At 44.7% G+C, this 24324-nt stretch overlaps 1 protein-coding gene across 1 annotated transcript in view; it reads left to right on the forward strand.

Moving 5' to 3' along the window:
- Nucleotides 1–24324, forward strand: part of arhgef10la (Rho guanine nucleotide exchange factor (GEF) 10-like a) — a 179067-nt gene that overhangs the window by 72323 nt on the left and 82420 nt on the right. Inside the window, exons 17-19 of the mRNA XM_056273390.1 lie at nucleotides 1053–1168; nucleotides 2606–2733; nucleotides 20698–20798. Coding sequence (XP_056129365.1) covers nucleotides 1053–1168; nucleotides 2606–2733; nucleotides 20698–20798 — 345 coding nt within the window. The remainder of the gene's footprint in view (nucleotides 1–1052; nucleotides 1169–2605; nucleotides 2734–20697; nucleotides 20799–24324) is intronic.

The following is a 24324-nucleotide window of genomic DNA, read 5'->3' on the forward strand; positions in this document are numbered from 1 at the left end:
CTATCAGCTCACAGCACAGTCTTTTATATTCAGATGTCTCTGCTATTGATTTCCTTGCACAGATGACAGATGTCTGCGCCTGTCTGTGTCAAAAATCCTATTAAACCCCCAAAGGATGCAGTGGAACTCTTTAAAGGAACAATACTGTCCCAGCCTCCTCCTCTTTCTCCCTCAGTTCTTTCCTTTCACTCCTTTTTTTTTCTTTCTCGTGCATTCAGACAAAAGGCGACAGTTCCCCTCCAAGGACCAGGCCTTGCTAAACCACTCACCACCGCCACAGCTCCTCTGTTGCTTGATTAGGTGGCAGCGGTGACAGCGTAGGACAGCTCTAGTGCAAAATATACCTGCTAAATTTAATTAGGCACTTCTACTTGGAGCCCCCGGCTGGGAGATGTGGGCCCAGGGAGCTAGGACGGAGGATGGTAGGCAGGAGGAGACATAGCTATCGATTCTCAGTGGCGGGAGTGCACTAGAATGAGAGAGAAAGAGAGAGAGACTGAGAGGGTGAACATGCGCCAAATCGATGTGGAATTTTCCATTTAATGAGACACCTGCATTTCTTTTGCCCTGCAAAAGGGCGTCAAATAACAGTTGCTCCTCCAGATTTTATTTATTTATTTAGGCTCATAAATTCACTTCCCTATGTGCAACAAATCATGAAAATCAATCCTTTCCGCACATTAGACAGCCTTTATAAGTGCCACAAGAGTTTAGTTAGTAAAAGTTTTCTTTTTGCACTGCTACTGGTTAAAACTAGCACAGGTGCAATCTTTCTTTCTCTCTTTTCTCTGCAGTTACAAGTAGTGTATTTTCTACTTCAGCGTGCATTTTCCATGCCCACATTCATTGTTATCTTTGTGGATTTGTGTGTTTGCATGTATGTGGGGGGGGCATGGACACACACGCACGTATGTACTGTAGTCCTACAGAATATGTTTTTGTACATATGTGTGCACATGCCTGAGTGTATCCTGTGCAATGACAGTGCAAAATGTCGGTTTATGCTTGTGTAATACCACGCTCTCATCAGCCTTCCGGCGAACTCTTTCCAGGTAAAGCAATCCTGGGGCCTCCACGGCTCTACCAGGAACTCCAGGAACTCCAGCATGACCTTTCTGTGGTGGAGGAGGTCACTCTACTGGTGGGCACGCTGCAGGGGACCTACCAGGTAGATGTCACTTCGTGTTAAATTTTTCGTATGGCTGCCTTGTCTCACAGGCACAGTAAATAACAAACAGCATTTCGGGAACAACAAAGCTCGCCAAAAGGCAAGATTTCATACACAGGTCTTAGAACTTAACAGGATAGTCCACAAAAGTCAGCTCTTTTTTTCATTTATCATACCACTGCACAACCTGGGCTTGCTCCTCTGGTGCTTTAAAAAAAAAATCTTAATTAAATTATTGAGGGGGAAAAAAGGCACCCATAGCTTGGTCTTCAAATGTTCAGCTCTTTACCAAAAAAAAAAAGGAAAAAAAGGCATTTATTTTTGTATTTTTCACCAGTCAGTAATCTCAAAATATTGACTGAAAATATATGAAAAATGAATTGTTTTCTGCAAACGGCAGCAACTATAGTTCGGAAGCCCTGAGAACATGCTAAAGAATCAGAGAGACAGCAGAGGGGAATATAAGTATGCACAGTTAATTTAAAATGCAGAACTGAGTGCAAAATTAAGATCAAGATTGGATGGTACAAAGAGAACCATTTGGGGAAATCTCTATCAGCTATTCCTCTTAAAGAAATGGAAAAAAGGATACTCAAGTTGTGTTTAAAATGTGATCAAAGAGGGGCCCCAAAAGCCTCATGAATCATCAATTTCTATCAAGGCTGAATCTCCTCTCTATCTACCCAACAGTAACACAATGGTGAGAATGAGACTTTCCCACTGGAGCGGGTAGAAAGTGTCAGGCATACAATGTGGCAGAAGAAACCTGCAGTTGTGCCTCCTGTATTGAGCTCTGTTTAAATCAGGACAGTTCCCTGTAGTTTGTCACCAACACATTAACACTTCCATATGCAGCATAATAACACAGCTAGGCAGGTAAACCAGCAATCTTCCAAGAGCCTCTCACACTAATGGTAGCCCTTTGCCCCCTTGCTCTTAATGAGCCCAACGTCCTGCGGAGGAGTGATATTGGCCTTTCTCCAAATGGCTGGCTTTTCATTCTCCACTTGGTTCCCGTAAAATTGTCCACCAAACAAATAGAGGAAAGACTTTTGCACAGCTCATTGACTTCTGACAATTGATTTGATTCTATTTGACTTGAGGGACAAGACTTTACTGTAAAATGGATGTATAGAGTTTGAAATGAATTTGATGTTACGTTTGAGTGATAAAAATGGTTCAGCCATTTGACTTGAAATAATAGCTTGTGTAACACTGCAGTCTTATGTGAGTGGGTGACTGATTTTTCCCCCCTCTAGTTTCAACACATCACTTTTTCTTCTCAGAAAGAAAAAAACTACCATATATCTGTATATCTGTGCTAACTGTGTGTACGTGGTATGATATCAGAACATACATTTGATAATTACATCTATACCAGAGGACCTTAATGACAGCTGAGACATAAGTTTTGATTGTATATGTTTGGTTTCACAGAATCTGAATACCACTGTGGCCCAAGATTGGTGTCTGGCTCTCCAAAGACTTATTCGCATCAAAGAGGACCAGATTCAAAGTGCCAACAAATGTCGTCTTCGCCTACAGGTGCCCGGGAGGCCAGACAAGTGAGTAGTCTCTCAAACACAGTCATTAGACTTAGTAAAATCCATAGCACAGATTTGCAATGACAATGAGAGCGGCCACAGCAATGATGACAACAGCACCACCATGCGAAACAGCAATAGCAAAGGTAAAATAGTAAGAACAGGGCATCTGGGTAGCGTAGCAGTGTATTCCATTGCCTACCAACACAGGGATCGGTGGTTCGAATCCCCGTGTTACCTCTGGCTTGGTCGGGCGTCCTTAAAGACACAACTGACTGTGTCTGTGGGTGGGAAGCCGGATGTGGGTATGTGTCTGGTCGCTGCACTAGTGCCTCCTCTGGTCGGTCGGGGTGCCTGTTTGGAGGGGAGGGGGAACTGAGGGGAATAGCGTGATCCTCCCATGTGTTATGTCCCCCTGGCAAAACTCCTCACTGTCAGGTGAAAAGGAGTTGCTGGTGACTCCACATGTGTCAGAGGATGCATGTGATAGTCTGCAGCCCTCCCTGGATTGGCAGAGGGGTCGGAGCAGCGACCGGGACGGCTCAGAAGAGTGGGGTAATTGGTCAAGTACAATTTGGGAGAAAAAGGGAAAAAATAGTAAGAACAACAAAAAAATGTATTACTAGCTTGACTTTCTGTTCAGTGGTGTGAAGGGTTGCAAAAAGGGCAGGGGAATACATGTTATGTACACTACACTACAGAGCTGGTTCAAACAAAATGGCTTGCTGATGCACCTGCCTCATCCATGACTCTGGAAGACAGGTCATCAATGACAGCTCTAAAATATAAAAGTGAGAGACAAACATTTTAAATGTGCCTGTGCACTAATGTTAAGGTGATAAAGGTTCCTGAAATTGTAGGCCCTGTATCTCCTCAGCGCACATTCTCAAGCCTTTTTTGTCAGCCATTTTTCACATCTGACCTCCTTGCAAATTAAAGGTGAGAGCAGAACACTCTGCAGTGATTGGTAATTACCTGATGAGTCGCATAACACATTCCTTTGAGAGCCTGGATGAAATAATGGACAGCAATCACAATCTGGTTATTCAGGAGGATTAAGGTACTGTATGCACAGTGTTCACTGACAGAATGTTCACTACAAATGAGTCCAGTTGATGTGCAACCATTGTGGTTTTTGTTTGGACGAATTTAAGGACTGCATTTCCTGGCTGGTTACGGTGTCACACTCAAATCACCAATGTCAAAGGCATTATGATAGAGCTGTAGAGTTGAATACATGAACGTCGCAATCTAATGCATTGAAGTGGCTGTGGTTTGAAGGTGAGCTGAGAGGAACAAAGACTATAAAAAACACATGCAGAGAGAGAGAGAGAGAGAGAGAGAGAGAGAGAAACAAACAAAAACAAGACAGTCTGTATGACCAGCCTTGAATAGAGGGATGGAAAATTAAGACAGATTAGAGTGGACATCATTTTGTATCTCCTGGTGGGCGAAGGATAAGGAATAAGCAGAGGAGAAGAAAGGAGTGAGAATGACACGGAGAAGAGAGACCCCCGTTAAGAGAGAGCGAAGATTTAGGGGAGAGAGAGCGAGGAGAGGTGGGCGGAGGGAGAGAGGGGAGGGGGGTGAGAGAGGGTTAGAAGGAAAGAGCGATAATGCTGATCCACCTGCCCCCACAAAGACATGGATTCCCTCTGGCAGGGCGACTACACTTAAAGGGGGGGGGGGGGCTGACGCACAGTCGACATGGAAAACCAAGCTGGGCCTAGCCAAGCTTAAGTGACAGCTTGAGCAGCAAAGCTGTGCAGAGTGGTTCCCCCCCACATATTGCAGCTTCCTCATTGGTTTTCACATCCAGCCTGCAGGGCCAGTCTGCTTACTCAGATGTTTGGTGGAGCCAGATGTCTTGCTTACAACACAGTACCCCACATTGCCCTTTAAGGGGGACCATTATTTGCTGAGTTCCAGTGAATTCCAGTGATAATGTCATTAGCAACATACTTTAGCAATTACATTTCCCACCCCTGCATCTCACCTTTGCTCTGTTGGTTATATCCTGTCAGGATTATCTGTATACCATGGAATAATATGAGATAGGTCCCTCTTTAAAAAAACCTCTTTAATCATAGAGAACTACACCTTGGGTGGAATTACACCAGAAGATGGCCACGATGGTCCTGGAATTTTTGCTGGGAGATATGAGATAAAAACGACAGTTGAAAGAGGAAAAAACTCCTTTAGGGGAAGGAGCTAGTGCTGAGCCTGTGATAGTGATCTAATTGAGACCAGGTCCATGTGGCGGGTGGCCAGAATGGCAGCAGGCCTCAGGGCTCAGGGGTGACAGGTGGCACAGTGGGTGCCCGAGCCATTCTGACAGTGTCCAGGGTGCAGTGATGGCAGATTGTAGGGGAGAGTGGAGAGCAGTGGGTAGTCACTCTCTTCCTCACTCTTTCGCCCCCCCCCCGCCCCCCCCACACACACATATGCTTGTAAAAGCATAAATACTTTTTTTTCTTCTCTAGCCAGTGCTGCTTTGTTCTTATAAGTAGGTGCAGTCGCAGACCAAAGCACATGTTGCAGGAGAGGAATGTGTAGTTAAAATACATGTGCTCTCACTCAAGCACACTTACATCTCATACATGCCTGCATGCAAATACACATCTCAGATGCAAGGGCACATTTGCACACACACACGCACGCACGCACGCACGCACGCACGCACGCACACACACACACACACACACACACACACACACACACACACACAGAAGAGTTTGTGCACTGCGGGTGAGAGAGTGGGACCACAGCAGGGACCCCCTGTGCCAAGTTGGTCCCCTCCTGCCTGGCCGTGAGCATTTCTCTGCAGTAAGGCAGCACATCACAGCCTCCACACAGCAAACAGACTGACTACGTGGGGAGAATTCTGACTGCTGCCTCAAAGGCGGCAGCCTATGTGTGACAGCAGTTCATTAACATTCGCTTTTTACTGGTTCTGCCAGAGCTTCTCCAGGCACAGTTACATTAGTCACATTGGCAAACGACAGATAAAGGGTTTAGTATCTGTGGTTATGCCAAATATATTTGTTTGTTTACCCATCACCGACAAACAACATACATAGGCTGGACAACAATATTCAAAGTTGCAAACCAAGTCTTTGTCCACAGGCTGTCTTTTTTTTTAAAATTTTTTTTTATTTCAGTTTTCACAGACCTTTTTGCGGGAGGCTTTGCAGGCTACTTGTGAAGTGCTGTGAGTGCTACATGTTAAATTTAAAGTCACATGAATGATTACCCCACTTCATTTCCAAAGAGTGCTATCAGTGTCGAGTTCCCTATGGCGGAGTGTCTACTCCTTTCTGGATCAGACAGACATCCCCATAAAACCCCAGAGGACCACCTTTCACCTCATCTCAGCATCTGTAGAGTCTCTCTGACAGGTCCCTGCGTCTGGAGACAGGCCTTTTGTGGCAGAGGCGTGCACTGCAGACTCCCGCTCAACATCTGTCTTGTCCTTCTGAGTTAGTGTACAATGAAACAAAAATGTTCTCTTTTGTTTATTCAGGGGATGTTGGCTGAGCTTTCAGCAACGCCCTGCTTTATATCCATAGTTGTGGACATCACTTCACCTGAGAACAACCAGTAACAACTGTGATACAGAGCATCTCAAGTGACGCAGTCAAGGGTTCAGACAACTTCCTCAAGGGCACCTGAGTGGTAAATGTAGACGCCCAGGTTTTCTTCCTCCTCAGGTAGTGGTTGGGGCTCGATGCGGCAGCCATTTTGGTCACAAATGCGCCTCTCTACCTATTAAGTTACAATGTCATTATGTCAAGTAGCTTTCTGTGGCTAGGTGTGAAGCACAACCCAGACCAGATAAACACGCTCCCAAAGGGACACAGAATGTCCCCTTCGACCTTGTCTCAATGTCTGCAGAGCAGGTAGGCATCACTCACTGCTCCCTCTTTCTTAAGATTGTTGTTGGGTGAATGACAAGCCACCACTCAGCGCTCAATCCCGACATCTGTCCTGTCCTTGTGCATTAGTGTCACATGTGCGCTCTGGTGCTGACCTGCAACCATAAATAACGGAAGCCAGGTCCATTCCTCTCTCCCCACCTCCCCTCATCTGCCCTCCACTCCTCTCTCCCCCTCCTATCTTCTTCTCCCCTTCTGTGCCTCCTCTGCTGCCATGCCGTCTACTCTGTGATTCTTTTAGCGCACCACACCTGCACTGCGGCTGTCAATCAGCAGGTCGGGGGGTGGATTCAGAGACACCGCTCAGTTTAGCATGTTTGAGACTGCGTGGGCTCGGAGCACTGCTTTAGCAATGTGCTCAAGTGAGCGCTTTAATTCCCATCACACTCTCTCTCTCTCTCTCTCTCTCTCTCTCTCTCTCTCTCTCTCTCTCTCTCTCTCTCTCTCTCTCTCTCTCTCTCTCTCTCTCTCTCTCTCACTCTCACGAGTGCACACGAGTGCTAACACAAGTGTGTGCATAGATACATATTTCATTTTGTAAAACAAAAAAACCTGCTGCTTCTGTATTTAAGCAGTAGGTAGTATGAATTGTGTCTTTCTGAATGAAAGTTCCACTTTTCCACTGCCTAAAGGAATTTCAAGATGTTACAAGATTATTCCATCCTTGTCTGCAAAGTCTCTCTCTCTCTCTCTTTCTGTCTTGCCCTGTGTCTTACTCACTCAGTCTTTCCTTTTCTCAGAAATTTTTTTTTTTTTCTTTGAAAATGAATGTGGAGCGGGCAGTGGCAGGTATGTCTGAAACAGATTTTCAGGCTGCTCACTGTTCTACACTCAGTTACCTTCTAATGATGAGTGAATGTGAAATTGTCTTCCCTGTGTGTCTGTATGCCTGACTAATACCTCACCCTGCCTTGGTCACGTCCAGTTTCTGTGTCATTCTCTCTTTCTTGCCTTTCCATATCTCCCCCCCCCCCCCCTCTCTCTCTCTCTCTTTCTCATTCTTTCTCACTCCTTCACTGCCTCAGAATCTGCCTCTGCCTTGAGCAGTTGTGCAAGCGACTGAGACTGGGACACTATTATGGGGAGATATTTAATGCCTTAAAAGAAGATGTCTCATTCTTGGTCAGACAGCGTGCTGTAGATCCAATAAAGCTTAACAAATCCAGACAATGGAGTCCTCCCTTCAACACATCTGCAGCGGCGAGCCAGTCGGGCTAACTCTTTATCCATGCTACCTGTCTCTCTTTGTACCACTTATCTTTACAAAGTCACTGCTTATTAACACTTAACATTTCTCTTATTGACAGCAGACAAAATTAAATAGATTTTAAGAGGTGCAAAAAACAAAACAAAAAACAGTTCACTAAAAACATCTTGGAATATACGATTTGAGTTTAAGTCCTTGTTTTAGACCCTGTTTGTTTCTTCCATTTAGCCCCAATATTTTTATGTATCCAACATGTTTGCCTGAAAAGCATCTGGTCAGCAGGATATTGGAGTTTATACCCTATTTTTAAAGGGTCACCATTTTCATCATCATCTCTGCATATGTGTTGTAGGCATAACACTCCATTTGGAGACATTATACTGAGCAGTCTTCCAAGTTTCTCTGAAATGCATCGAAAATTTGTCTGCTCGCATCATCATTTAAAGACAGTCTATGAATGTTTGTTGATAGGCTGACCCACCTGTGTAGAGCCCTGGTTTTTGCATACAAAGGAACTTGAGAGCTGGCATGTCTGCTGATGCATCAATATCCAGTGACCATCGTTATTCAGAGAAATGTTCTTGAATTAGGCTCATGACAATTCCAAATCGCCCAAAATTACATTCTGGTGTCTCAGCACCACCTTTGTCTGTAGCCTCCCCAAGACTATGCTGAACTCCACCACATACTGACAGTCAGCCTGTAGTTACTAGGGGTGTAACGATCCATCAATCTGGATTGATGTATCGGATTCACTGATCAACGATCCAATATCATCGATGCAAAGTGAAAGCATCGATCCATATCATCATCTTTAAGATCTGCCTAGGATGTGAAAATTCTAAAGCTCAATACCTCGAAACCACTGAGCACACATAACCCTGTAAATCCAAGGTGATGAAGCATAGATGTGCACAGTTTTGTTCATAATTGTAAGGTCATCAAGGGCTCTTAAAGTTAACTGATAAAACACATTTGCACTTAATCATGAGAAACGTGGCACTTTATAGTGAACAACAGGAGGTCTATTTTTATTCTTTTTGTTAAAAAGAATAGAATGTTTTTCAGGCACTGTGGTGGACTGGTGGGCCCTGTGATGGACTGGTGGCCTGTCCAGGGTGTCTCCCCACCTGCCGCCCAATGACTGCTGGGATAGGCTCCAGCATCCCCGCGACCCGAATTCAGATAAGCGGTTCGGATAATGGAAGAAAAAAAAAAGATCGTTTTTCATTTAAACGTCTGGAAGAGCTCAGTAATAAAATTGTCAAATCATATTTTAATTGCTTTTTGTGAGTTGATAGAAATGTAACTGATTGTGTTAAATAGGCATATCGTCTCATACTAATCACAGGCCCATGAATTGAATCAAATTGAAACCGTATTGTGACAAAATTTTGATATCAGCAAATATTATATTGTTTTCCAGAGAATCAATATAATAGCGTATTGTGATGAAACTTGATTTCCACACCTAGTAGCTCTTTTTCTTCTTCTTCTTCTTCTTCTTCTTCTTCTTTTGGCTGCTCCCATTAGGGGTTGCCACAGCGGATCATCCATTTCCATCTCATCCTGCCCTCTGAATCTTCCTCTGTCATGCCAACCACCTGCATATCCCCCCTCACCACATCCATAAACCTCCTCTTTGGCTTTCCTATTTTCTTCTTGCCTGGCCATCTTCAGCGTCCTTCTCCCAATATACCCAGCATCTCATCCGCACATGTCCAAACCATCTCAATCTTGCCTCTCTTGGTTTGTCTCCAAATCGTTCCACCTGACTTGTCCCTCTAATATACTAATTCTTAATCCTGTCCATCTTCATCACTCCCAATGAAAATCTTTGCAGTTTCAACTCTGCCCCCCCCCCCTTTTCCACCTCCTGTCTTTTGGTCAATGCCACCATTTCCAAACCATACAACATCGCTTGTCTCACTACCATCTTGCCAACCTTCCCTTTAACTCTTGCTGGTACCCTTCTGTCGCAAATCACTCCTGACACTCTTTTCCACCCACTCCACCCTGACTGCACCCTCTTCTTTACCTCTTTTCCACACTCCCCATTACTTTGGACAGTTGACCTCAATTATTTAAGCTCATCCACCTATGCCATCTCTACTACTTGCATCCCCACCATTCCGCTGTCTTCCCTCTTGTGCATGTATATGCATTCCGTCTTGCTCCTATTGACTTTCATTCCTCTTCTCTCCAGTGCATACCTCCACCTCTCCAGGTTCTCCTCAACCTGTTCCCTACTCTCATTACAGATCATAATGTCATCCGTGAACATCATAGTCCATGAAGTCTCCTGCTTGTTCTTATCTGTCAACTTGTCCATCACCATTGCAAGCAAGAAAGGGCTCAGAGCTGATCCTTGATGTAATCCCACATCCACCTTAAACCCATCCATCACTCCTACCATGCACTTCACCACTATCACACTGCCCTCATACATATCCTGCACCACTCTTACATACTTCTCTGCAACTCCCAACTTCCTCATACAATACCGCACTTCTTCTCTCAGCACCTTGTCATAGGCTTTCTCTAAATTCACAAAGACACAATGTAACTCCTTCTGACCTTTTCTATACTTTTCCATTAACACTCTCAGAACAAACATTGCATCTGTAGTGCTCTTTCCTGACATGAAACCATACTGCTGCTCGCAAATCATAACCTCTCCTCTTAACCTAGTTTCTGCTATTCTTTCCCATAGCTTCATGCTGTGGCTGATCAACTTTATACCTCTGTAGTTACTACAGCTCTGCACATCACCCTTATTCTTGAAAATTGGTACAAGTATACTTCTTCTCTACTCCTCAGACATGCTGTCACTTTCCAGGATTGTATTAAACAATCTAGTTAAAAACTCCACTGCCATCTCTCCTAAACATCTTCATGCCTCCACAGGTATGTCATCTGGACCAACTACCTTTCCACTCTTCATCCTCTTCATAGCTGCCCTCACTTCATCTTTGCTAAGCTGCCACACTTCACTATTCACTATTCCCACATCGTCCAACCTTCTCTCTCTCGCTCTCTCTCTCTCTCTCTCTCTCTCTCTCTCTCTCTCTCTCTCTCTCTCTCTCTCTCTCTCTCTCTCTCTCTCGCTCGCTCGCTCGCTCGCTCTCTCTCTCTCTCTCTCTCGCTCTCATTTTCTTCATTAATCAGCCACTCACAGTACTCCTAACGCCTTCTCAACATGCTCTCCTCGCTTGCCAGCACATTTCCATCTTTGTCCTTCATCACCCTAACCTGCAACACATCCTTCCCAGCTTAATCCCTCCATCTAGCTGATCGGTACAAGTCCTTTTCGCCTTCCTTAGTGTCCACCCTTTATACAACTCGCCATAGGCCTTTTTCTTTGCTTTCACCACCTTTCTCTTCAGATTACACCACATCTCCTTGTACTCCTGTCTGCTTTCTTTGACTGTCTGACTCTCCCACTTCTTCTTTGCTTACCTCTTTCTCCATATACTTTCCTGTACTACCCAATTCCACCACAAATTCTCCTTGTCTTCCTTCTGTAGTATATGGGTTTGAACATATACACGGAGTAATACGGTGGTGAGCCTATACTATAGGTAATACGACGAGAGGCCAGTAGGCGTGCTCTCAGGTGGATGTACGTAAGCAGAACTGAAGTCGGTTAGGAAACGCATGCACGGTTGTTGTTCTTTGTTCCTGAGTAAAGTTCATAAAAAGGACTACCCGCCAGTCTCCTCATCAGTATAAACCACAATATGGTGTCAGAAGTGGCGGCGTTTGATGTTAAATCGCCGAAGAAGGCGAGAGACCAAGAGAAGAAAATGGTGAGCTTGTCGAAAAGTCTCAGTGACTAAACGTAAACGTTAGGTCCGACGGCGCTAAAGTCAATAGTGGAATGGAACAATTTAAATCACCTTGTCCATTAGTATTAATAGGCAACATAGGTGAAAACTGGCGCAGATGGGAGCAAAGATATAGGGTGTACATGACGGCAACTGAAATGTCGAAAAAGGAAAATGAGGTGCAAGTGGCAATATTACTGCGCACGCTAGGCGAAGAAGCACTCGAGGTGTACAACACGCTTGATATAGCCAGGGCCGAGCCCGAGGACGTGCAGGTGGAGGTGGACCACATATTGCAGGCTTTCAGAGATTACTGTACGCCAAAGAAAAGCGTGGTATTTGAGATGCACCAATTTTGGACGTATGCAATGCAAGAACCGATGCACATTGAAAAATTTGTCACAGAGCTAAAACACATGAGGAAAGACTGTGAGTTCGGCATAACTGAAAATGACATGCTGAGAGACAAAATCATTTTCAATGTTACAGATAAGCATCTGAAAGAGAAACTGCTGAGAGAGCCTAACCTGACTTTAACTAAACCCATTGGTATTTGCAGGGCATCAGAGATAGCCAAGGAGCAAATCAGCATAATGGTGTGCGCAAAGAAGGAAAATGAGGTGCATGCAATAACGGAGGCAACAAGACCAACAAGGCAAAATAAAGCTAATTTCAACAAAACAGCATTCAGTGCTTATCATAAAAAGGAGAAATATGTCAACCAAACAAAAGCATGCAACAGATGCGGAAAGACACATTGCCCAAAAGAATGTCAAGTGTATGGAATGAAGTGCAGAGCTTGTGGGAAGGGCAGTCACTTTGCCAAGATGTGCAGAATGAAAGGAGTGCAAGCAGTGCAGACAGTTGATTCACTATTTGTGGGCAGTCTGGAGTGCACCCAGGTAAATGCACCGAGTAAAGCTAGTGATATGCCGTGGCAAGCTACTTTGTCAATTAGAGGAGTGCCCATCATCTTTAAACTAGACATGGGTGCTGACGCCAGTGTTCTCCCTCTAGAACAGGTCAGAAAACTCCCAGGCAAAGTACGCCTTAGTCCCACAAACACAGTATCAAGAGCTTATGGAGGTAATCAGATAAAGCCAGCCGGTAGCACCTACCTGAAATGCGGTACTGAGCGAGCAGAGTCCAAGCTCCAGTTCTATGTCATTAAGCAGTCAGCATCTCCAATTCTTGGAAGAGCAGCATGTGATGAGTTGAACTTTGTCAGACGTGTTGAGGAAATCAAGGAGAGTTCACCTGCAACCAAAGAAGAGCTGGTAAAGCAGTATCCAGAGGTGTTCCAGGGGCTTGGGGAGTTCCCTGGTGAGCATCATATTGACATTGACCCAGAAGTGACCCCCATGATCCATGGCTGCAGAAAAATCCCGTTTGTCATCATGGACAAACTGAAAAAGACACTGAGTCAGCTGGAAAAAGCTGATGTCATCACTCCAGTAACAGAACTGACACAGTGGGTGAACAGCTTGGTAATAACTGAAAAGAAAAAAATGGCTCACTCAGACTTTGCCTTGATCCTCGAGAGCTGAACAAAGCCATCAGATGACAGCACTACTCCATACCGACACCTACAGATGTCCAAAGCAGACTGTCTGGCAAGGGAATATTTACAATACTCGATGAAAAAGACGGATACTGGCAAATTAAGCTGGACAGAGCATCATCACTGTTATGCACCTTCAACACGCCATGAGGGCATTACAGGTTAAAGCGTCTCCCATTCGGTATACAATCAGCCAGCGAAGTCTTCCAACAGAAGAACAGTGAAACATTTGGTGACATTGACGGTGTACAGGTGATAGCCGATGATATGATCATCGCTGCAGCTGATGAAAGGAACATGCCGAGATACTGCACAAGGTAATACAGAGAGCCAAAGAGATGAATGTTAAGTTCAATACAGACAAAGTGCAGTACAAAGTGACGGAGGTGAAGTACATGGGACACGTGATAAACCCTGAGGGAGTATGGCCAGACAGTGACAAGGTGAATGCTATTGTACACATGCCAGCACCAGAAGATAAAAAGGGTCTACAAAGGCTACTAGGTATGACTAAGTACCTGTCCAAATACATTCCTAGTGAAGCAGCAGTGACAGCACCCATATGGCAGCTACTGAGGAAAGATATGCAGTGGCTGTGGTCACATGAACACGATGCTTCCCTGACCAAACTCAAGACAGCACTAACTGAGGCTCCAGTGCTGAAATTTTTTGACCCAAATCAGCAGATAGTCCTTCAAGCTGATGCATCGAAAGATGGGCTAGGTGCATGCCTGCTGCAGCAAGGACAGCCAGTGGCATATGCATCCAGAGCCCTAACACAGGCTGAGAGCAACTATGCGCGGACTGAAAAAGAATTGCTTGCGATCGTGTTTGCGACACGAAAATTCCACCTATACGTATTTGGTGTACATGTGGAGGTGCAGTAAGACCACAAGCCTCTGGAGGCTATATTCACAAAGCCATTAGGACAGGCACCTGCCAGACTACAACGAATGCTGCTACAGCTTCTGCGTTACGATCTCCACATCAAGTACATACCTGGAAAGGAAATGCTAATAGCAGACACTTTATCCAGAACGTTTGGTGCTGTGAAAACACAAGAGGAGTCCATGACTACAGATGAAAAAGTAGTCTATGCCATGGAAGCAACTGAGGTTCTGGGAAGAGAGATGCATGAGAGGCTTAAGATGGCAACTGAGGAGGACTGGACCTCGCAAAAGCTACTAGACATTCACCAAAGAGGGTGGCCAAAGCACAAAAAAACAGACAGATGCTGAGCTTAAAGTCTATTGGCCATTCAGAGACACAATCACAGTAAATGGGGGGGGGGGGGGTCCTGATGACAGAAGACAGATTCATTATCCCTAAAAAGTTGAGATCAGACATGCTACAGAGACTGCACATAGCCCACCAAGGAGTACAACGGACCAAAGAACAGGCACACAAGTATCTATACTGGCCAGGCATATCAGCTGATATAGAGCAAATGGTTGGGAGTTGCCCCACTTGTCAACAACACCTACCGAAGAATCAGAAGGAGCCACTAAAATGCCATGAGCTGCCAGAGCTACCATGGTACACAGTAGGTGTGGACATTTTTGAGCTACAAGGAAAATCTTTCCTCCTCACAGTAGATTATTTCTCAAAATATCCTGAGGTCCAACAAATGCGTGACAAAACAGCAAGCACAGTAATAGCAAAGTTGAAGGCTGTGTTTTCCAGACATGGTGTTCCGAAGGAAGTGGTGAGTGACCACATGCCATTCGCTAGTGCTGAGATGAGTCAGTTTGCAAGTGACTGGGGCATAACATGGCCTTTCTCAAGCCCAGGCTATCCACAGTCTAACCGGATGGCAGAACACACAATAAAGACCATTAAACTCATGCTAAAGAAGGCGGAGCAGACTGAGACAGACCCCCACCTGGCTCTGTTGACTTTAAGGAACACGCCTGTGACTGGACTTGGTCTCTCTCCTGCAGAAATGCTGATGGGTCAGGTCCTAAGAAGCACATTGCCAGTAGCCAATGCTGTGCTCGAACCGAGGTATCCGACAAGAGTCAAGCAGAGGCTACTCAACCTGCAACAAAGACAAGGAGAGTACTACAACCAACATGCAAGACCTCTCTCTGTGCTCGAACCAGGAATGGCTGTCAGTATAGAGACTCCACAAGGCTGGAAACCTGCCCTGGTAGAACAGAAAAGACAGGATCCGAGGTCATATAATGTTGTGACGGCTGCAGGACAAAGGTACAGGAGGAATAGGAGGCACTTGAGAACAATTTGGAATGACACACATACTGAAATAGAGGACGGTAATGTCAGTGTCACTGAGCAGCCACCTCCAAGCGAGCCTGCAGAACCACATGTACATGACGCGACAAGAAATGTGGAACAACCAGTCAACTGTTCAGACACACAGGTCCAACACACCAGAAGTGGCAGGCTGGTAAAGCAGCCTACCAAATTTAGTGATTTTTCAAATGGGCTAACAGTAAAAGTTATGCTCCTACGGAGAGTCATGTGCTAGAAACCTCTGACCCCAGTGACCGTGTACAAAGACTGGGTACAAGGAGTGTACAGTGTTCTTAAGAAAAAAAAGAAAAAGAAAATATAATGAATATCTAGTATGAACAATGAATGTATGAAGAATGTAACACTGTACTGATATCAAGAATAGATATAGTAAGCATTCAAAGCCAGATCTTTAAACAGTTCATAGTGGTCTTGTGGACAGTGATATATCTCCATTTTGAAGTTTAAGAAAAGACGAACAAAGGCATTTGTTTCTTAATGAAGTAAGTTCAAGCTGATACATAGTGGAACAAACAAGTCTATAATGTGATTGTTTTGTTTTTTGTTCTGTGGAAAAATGGGGATGTAGTACAAACCCCAATTCCAATGAAGTTGGGACGTTGTGTAAAACGTGAATAAAAACAATACAATGATTTGCAAATCCTTTTCCACCTATATTCAATTGAATACACTACAAAGACAATATATTTAATGTCCAAACTGATAAACTTTATTGTTTTTTGCAAATATTCACTCATTTTGAATTTGATGCCTGCAACACGTTCCAAAGAAGCTGGGACAGGGGCAACAAAAGACTGGGAAAGTTTAGCAATGCTCAAAAAACACCTGTTAGGAACATTCCACAGGTGAACAGGTTAATTGGAAACAGGTGAGTGTCATGATTGGGTATGAAAGGAGCATCCCCAAAAGGCTCAGTCGTTCACAAGCAAGGATGGGGCCAGGTTCACCACTTTGTGAACAACTACATCAGCAAATAGCCAACAGTTTAATAACAACATTTCTCAACATACAATTGTAAGGAATTTAGGGATTTCATCATCTACAGTCCACAAAATCATCAAAAGATTAAGAGAATCCGTAGACATCTCTGCACATAAGCGGCTAGGCTGAAAACCAACATTGAATGCCCGTGACCTTCGATCCCTCAGGCAGCACTGCATTAAAAACCGACATCATTCTGTAAAGGATATTACCACGTGGGCTCAGGAACACTTCGGAAAACCACTGTCAGTTAACACAGTTCGTTGCTACATCTCCAAGTGCAAATTAAAACTCCCATGCAAAGCGAAAGCCATATATCAACAACACCCAGAAATGCCGCCAGCTTCTCTGGGCCCGAGCTCATCCGAGATGGACTGACACAAAGTGGAAAAGTGTGCTGTGGTCTGATGAGTCCACATTTCAAATTGTTTTTGGAAATCATGGATGTCGTGTCCTCCGGGCTAAAGAGGAAAAGGACCATCCAGATTGTTATCAGCGCAAAGTCTAAAAGCCAGCATCTGTGATGGTATGGGGGTGTGTTAGTGCCCATGGCATAGGTAACTTGCACATCTGTGAAGGCGCCATTAATGCTGAAAGGTACATACAGGTTTTGGAGCAACATATGCTGCCATCCAAGCAACATCTTTTTCAGGGACGTCCCTGCTTATTTCAGCAAGACAATGCCAAGCCACATTCTGCACGTGTTACAACAGCGTGGCTTCATAGTAAAAGAGCGCGGGTACTAGATTGGCCTGCCTGCAGTCCAGACCTGTCTCCCATTGAACATGTGTGGTGCATTATGAAGCGCAAAATACGACAACGGAGACCCCGGACTGTTGAGCAACTGAAGTCGTACATCAAGCAAGAATGGGAAAGAATTCCACCTACAAAGCTTCACCAATTAGTGTCTTCAGGTCCCAAACGCTTATTGAGTGTTGTTAAAAGGAAAGGTGATGTAATACAGTGGTAAACATGCCCCTGTCCCAGCTTTTTTGGAATGTGTTGCAGGCATCAAATTCAAAATGAGTGAATATTTGCAAAAAAAGATAAAGTTTATCAGTTTGAACATTAAATTTCTTGTCTTTGTAGTGTAGTCAATTGAATAATGGTCAAAAAGGATTTGCTAATCATTGTATTCTGTTTTTATTTACGTTTTACACAACGTCCCAACTTAATTGGAATCGGGGTTTGTATATGGGTTTGAACATATACACGGAGTAATACGGTGGTGAGCCTATACTATATGTAATACGATGAGAGGCCAATAGGTGTGCTCTCAGGTGGATGTACGTAAGCAGAACTGAAGTCGGTTAGGATACACGTGCACGGTTGTTGTTCTTTGTTCCTGAATAAAGTTCATAAAAAGGACTACCTGCCAGGCTCCTCATCAGTATAAACCACAATACCTTCCTCTGTCCAGATGACACACCAAGTACCTTCTGAGCTGTCTCCTTCACCATTTCTGCAGTAGTTGCCCACCCATCCAGCAGCTCTTCACAATCACCCAGTGACTGTTTTAACTTCTTCCTGAACTCCACACAAATCTTCCTTCTTCAACTTCCACCATCTGATCCTTGGCTCTGCTTTCACTGTCTTCCACTTCTTGATCTCCAAATTCATCCTACAGACCACCATTTGATGCTGCCTAGCTACGTTCTCCCCTGTCACCATCTTGCAATTTCCAATCTCTTTCATATTGTACTTCTTGCATAAGATATAGTCCACCTGTGTGCACTTCCCTTCAGTCTTATACGTCACCCTATGTTCCTCCCTCTTCTAGAAATACATATTCACCACAGCCATTTACATACTTTTCTTAAAATCCACCACCATCTGTCCTTCCACATTCCTCTCCTTGACACCATACATGTCCATCACCTCCTCATCACCTCTTTTCCCTTCACCAACATGCCCACTGAAGTCCACTCCAATCACCACTCTCTCCTCCTTGGGTACATGCTTTACCACTTCATCCAACTCACTCCAGAATTGCTCTTTCTCTTCCATCTCACACCCAACTTGCAGGGTATATGTGCTGATAACATTCATCATCACACCTTGATTTCCAGCTTCATACTCATCACTTTGTCTGACACTCTCTTCACCTTCAACACACTCTTGACATACTCTTCCTTCAGGATTACCCCTACCCTATTTCTTCTCCCATCCACACCATGGTAGGAAAGTTTGAACCCACCTCTACTGCCCTGCCTTACTCCTCTTCCACCTGGTCTCTTGCACACGTAGTATATCTACCTTCCCTCTCCATCATATCAGCCAGCTCTCTCCCCTTACCAGTCACAGTGCCAACATTCAAAGTTCCAACTCTCACCTCCACACTCTTACCCTTCCTCCTCTCCTGCTGCCTCTGGATATGCCTTCCTCCTCTCCTTCTCCTTCACCCAACAGTAGCATAGTTTCCACCGGCACCCTGCTGGCCAACAGTACTGATAGTGGTCTTTCGTAACCCGTGCCTCAACCGATCTGATGGAAATCCGATTTATGATCCACATATTTTATTTGGCAAAGGTTTTACGCCGGATGCCCTTCCTAACGCAACCCTCTCCATTTATCCATGCTTAGGACTAACATTATGAATGCACTAGCTTGTGCATCCCCGGTGGCAGGGTTACATACATACGGACTGTAGAGAGCGTTACTGACCATACAGAGTCTTGTATACAGAGAGCTACCAGGGAGGATATGCTTTATTTTTACAAAGATATAAAAAAACTAAGGTGTGAAGAAAACAAAAACATCAGAGATCATACATCTTGATCCCCCTTTTCCTGGCTCTAAATATCTTTGAGAGGATTTTAGAGAGTAAGAGAGCACCAGAATCTATCTTAGATTTGAGGATTTTAGAGAGTTAGAGAGCACCAGAATCTATCTTAGATTTGACCTAAGAACTTTTTCTCCAGACATTCCCAACTTTCCAGGCAAGGACACTTCCTGGCAGCACTGACCTTTAACTAGCCCTGCTTTGAGCTTATTACATTATTTGCATTCTGAATCAGGTATACTGTCAACGAGGATGGAAGTAGAAAAAAAACTGCATCAAACGCCAATGTGTTCTTGGGTGGGAGATTCATTAGTTTCCTTCTGTTAAAACCTCTGGTTCTCCTGCCTTTGATCTCGCCATTATCGCGATTTGTTTGTATGGTGCTCAGGTTTATCCTCAGCTGGCAGCGTTGTGTGGCCTTCAGTTCCCTGTTTCCTCTCTATAGACCATCTGTGAACAGTTCCATTTGTCAAAATCTTCATGGTTACAGTTCCACCTTCTCCTCTGCACGCTGGTAATGTGGCTTCCTCTCTTTCCACTTTGACTGAACTTTTACTTTGAAAAATGCAAATATTGACTTTGCAAAAGAACCCCAGGACCTTTTTTGTAATCCTGCTTTTCTTTTGCATAGCTCCCTGGCCACTGCAAGTATTTGCTCATATGCTGCATGAAAGAAGAGAAGCATTTTGAAGATATGTTTCCAGCCAATAAAGCATATTTCTTTTTTACTCTGCTTATCATAAACTGCACAGAGTAGTGTGTATTCATAATGGGAAGGAATAGGCTAGTCAGTGTTGTGTACACACTAGCTGGAAAAACTGTGAACACACTACATCTGTCCCATTAGACTCCTGTTGAGGTTGCATTATTTTACTCTTTTTAAGCTAGTGGAATTAGTATAACTTGGGTATGATAATCATAGATACTATATAAGACCAAATGAAATAATACTTCGGCTGTCCATTGAAACGAGGATGACTGTGATGCAGTTTAAGCTCGGCAAGCACGCCTGTGGGCCATCAGGCCCGCATTAGAGCAACAATTATAATGTGGTAACCTGCCTTTGTGTGAAAGTGTATGGAAATTGAAAACATACCCTTATGTTGTTGTAGAACACACACACACACACACACACACACACACACACACACACACACACACATGCACCCACGCGCACACACAAGCTCTGGCTCCTTTCACTAAATGTATGATTAATTATGTTAATTAATTATGTGTTTGCTCTCTCATGCTCAGCATGGATTTGTGTCAGTTGTTGCTCTTTCTAATTACATGTTTGGTTAAAAATGCTTTATCAATAGATTTGACTGAACCCTGTGTGTGTGTGTGTGTGTGTGTGTGTGTGTGTGTGTGTGTGTGTGTGTGTGTGTGTGTGTGTGTGTGTGTGTGTTTTCCTCTAGGTCAGGACGCCCTGTTAGTATCATGGTGGTCTTCAACACCCCCAATCCTTTGAGTAAGATTTCGTGGGTCAACCGCCTACACCTGGCCAAGATTGCACTAAGTAAGCTCACGTAATTAAACACGTGTACACACACACACACACACACACACACACACACACACACACACACACACACACACACACACACACACATTTCCATTCACTCATAGATACACACAAATGCCAGACACACACATATTTATATTCCAAACACACACACACACACACACACACACACACACACACACACACACACACACACACAAACTCATCACATTGCGTACTCAGCTGAAAACCCGACTCAGTAATGCATTCAGTCCTACGCACATGAACAGCTCAACTCATGTAGACCTCTTGCACATAAACATGCACGCGCGCGCGCACACACACACACACACACACACACTGGTTCCGCATAATAAAAGGTTTACCACGTGATTGTTATCTAAACAGTGTGATGTAATGCAATGCAATGCAACACTGTCATGGCTAAGGTGTGTCATCCCTGCTTTGTGTTGTTTCCATTGGCTGACCGGTGTCATGCCTAATGTAACCAAGGTACAAACAAGACTGAAATTGGGCGGCGCTAAGTATAATGGCTTAGGAATGAGGGAGATTTTATATTTGTTCTGTTTGAAAATGTGCTATGTCCATTTTTGGAAACAAACATTCTTGAAGCTCATTGTTCAACAGAGGATGTATGTATTCTTTATAACCAACATTTTTCACTGACATCTTAAATCTTCTGTTTCCTACTGTCCTAAAGAAAGCAACATAACTTTTGAGAATTTCTTTTTTTTCAATATCAAACCTTGGTTTGTGTCTAAAATTGGTTATTTCATTGTGAAGAAACAAACTGAGATGTCCAACAGAGCATCCCCAGCAGGGAGTAGCACAGTTCATTATTTTATTTTTTTTCTCCAGCCTCCGTATCACTCCATCTGCCCTGCTCATTCCTGTGTCTGCCCCCTAGTCTGACCATGGCAGTCAGGACCTCCCTTCTGCTTGCTGTGAGCCACCGGTGGAGAAAAAGGAGAAGCAGCTTCCCTGGAGATTAATCTGCTTATTAGACCAAATGGCAATATTTCCGCCGCGACCCCTCCGTTTCACCCCGTCCCATGCTACTCCCTTGTCGCTTCAAACTGTTCCTCCCAGTCACACACATGTACACACAAACGACTGCTTTCTTGCTTGTTGTGTGTATGCAGTTAGTCTACTGGTGCTTTGCTCTGATGTCCCAGTGGCCGTCTCTCTGTGAGCTCCTGTGCAGAGATCTGCAGTGGTTTCAAACGAAACTATTGGAAGCAGATTAAATGTCGTGAGATGAAACACCTCCCTTAGATGAGTGGCCAAAGCTGGAGATGTGCAGGGAAAACCCAGTGACGTTGTGCTGCTTTGAGTGTTTGGGTCAACAATGAGGCTTGAGTTTCTGTGCTTTGCCACAGTTTTCTTTAGAGTTTACTTGCCTGCATACCTGAGCGCTCCTGTCTTCTCTCTGAGCAAAGAAAAAATAGGGCACAAAAGAGCATCACAATACCATATTCCCCCGGTGTACTGCCAGCCTTTCTTCCACAGCAGGGGTGCAGAGGTGAATACGGTGCGGACTACATCTGTGGATTCCCTGGCAGAGTCTGTGGTGTGCTGTGTTTTGAAACGGCATCAAAAACATCGGGCCGAGTGGAGAGGATCCTTTGGCTGCTGTGAGGCACAGTAGTCACATACTTGCCTTGTTGCTCACACCCTTTATCAGCCATCCAGTACGTTTAGGGCGTTTTCACATTAGGCACGATTGCTTCGCACCGTACCTGAGTACGGTTGCCCCCACCCTGCCATTCAGCTTTCACCATAATAATGTTGTTCCATACCCGAGTACACTTGCGTATCAACACACGAGTTTGGCGCGTGCTGCACGCATACGCAGGTTTTGGAGGAGACAGCTGATATTGTAAAAGGCCTTTGTAGCATATCAGTCAATTTTTGTGATTTGGTACAGTTGTTTTCACACCTGATGTGAACCGTACCTGAGTACACATGAACCGTTCTCGACACCACTTTTTTTTTTTTGCCTTTGGATTTGTTTCCCCCCTTTTTCTCCCCAGTTGTATCCGGCCAATTACCCCACTCCTCCGAGCCATCCCGGTCGCCGCTCCACCTCCTCTGCCAGTCCAGGGAGGGCTGCAGACTACCACATGTCTCCTCCCATACATGTGGAGTCACCAGCCGCTTCTTTTCCCCCGACAGTGAGGAGTTTCACCAGGGGGACGTAGCACACAGAAGTATCACGCTATTACCCCCCCGGAACAGGCGCCCCCAACTGACCAGAGGAGGTGCTAGTGCAATGACCAGAACATATATCCACATCCGGCTTCCAACCCATAGACACGGCTAATTGTGTCTGTAGGGATGCTCAACCAACCCGGAGGCAACACGGGGATTTGAACCAGGATCCCTGTGTTGGTAGGCAATGGAATAGACCGCTACGCTACCCGGACACCCGAGTCCACCTTTTCAAATGGACCCGGGCACGTTCTGTTGCTCTGTGCCTGGGTCTGGGTATGGTACGCAGTGTTCACACTACTCAAATGAACGGGACTTTGGGGTCGAGTGTACTCGGATCCAGGCCCGAGTATCTAGTATGAAAGCACCTTTAGTATTGAGGACAGTGACATTGTTAGAGCCTGCAGTTCTCCTCCCATATGGCTGTCATGTAGACATGGTTGACATTCACAGCCAAATCATGCAAATCATTCATGTCTGCCACAGGGGTGAGAAACCACGTGTCTTAATATTACATTTACAGAAACTGTCTTTATCTGAGCATAAATTATCCATAGGTGGGTTTTTTTTGAAAAAAAAATTAAAAAAAACTGAGCTGAGTATTAACATTGCTGAGTGCGACAGGAAGAGCAGGACCATATCTGGAAATGAAAGTGATGGACATATCCTATCCACGGGTGCAATTTATCTGTAGGGCCACAAAGAAGGACCGAGGGGAAAAAAAATCAATTCATGTAAAAACTCCACCTCTACATCTTCCATTGCTGAAATTGATTTGCGAGGTGCTGTGCTAAAATCAATTCAGAAACCTGTGATTTTGCAGCCATTTGAAAAGATAGTCTTTACAGCTTTGCTTTTTGTTTCTGAATTTCACAAGTGATCAATGCCACAATCCACAATCAGGGGAGCGCTTGAAATTGACTCCCTCCCTCTCTCCCTCTACTCCTCCACTCCACTTTGCAACTCAGTCGTTCTTTTGCTCTCTGTGAGTGTGACAGTCAAAAACACAGTATATTTCTTTTTTCCCCCCTTTTTCTCCCCAATTGTATCTAGCCAATTACCCCACTCTTCCAAGCTGTCCGGGTCACTGCTCAACCCCCTCCGCCGATCCAGGGAGGGCTGCAGACTACCACATGCCTCCTCCGATACATGTGGAGTCGCCAGCCACTTCTTTTCACCTGACAGTTAGGAGTTTCAACTGGGGGGTGTACCACGTGGGAGGATCATGTTATTCCCCCCAGTTCCCCCTCCCCCCCTGAACAGACACCCCGACCGATCAGAGGAGGTGTTAGTGCAGCGACCAGTACAC

This window comes from Lampris incognitus, chromosome 2, assembly GCF_029633865.1.
Source record: "Lampris incognitus isolate fLamInc1 chromosome 2, fLamInc1.hap2, whole genome shotgun sequence".
Taxonomy (NCBI): domain Eukaryota; kingdom Metazoa; phylum Chordata; class Actinopteri; order Lampriformes; family Lampridae; genus Lampris; species Lampris incognitus.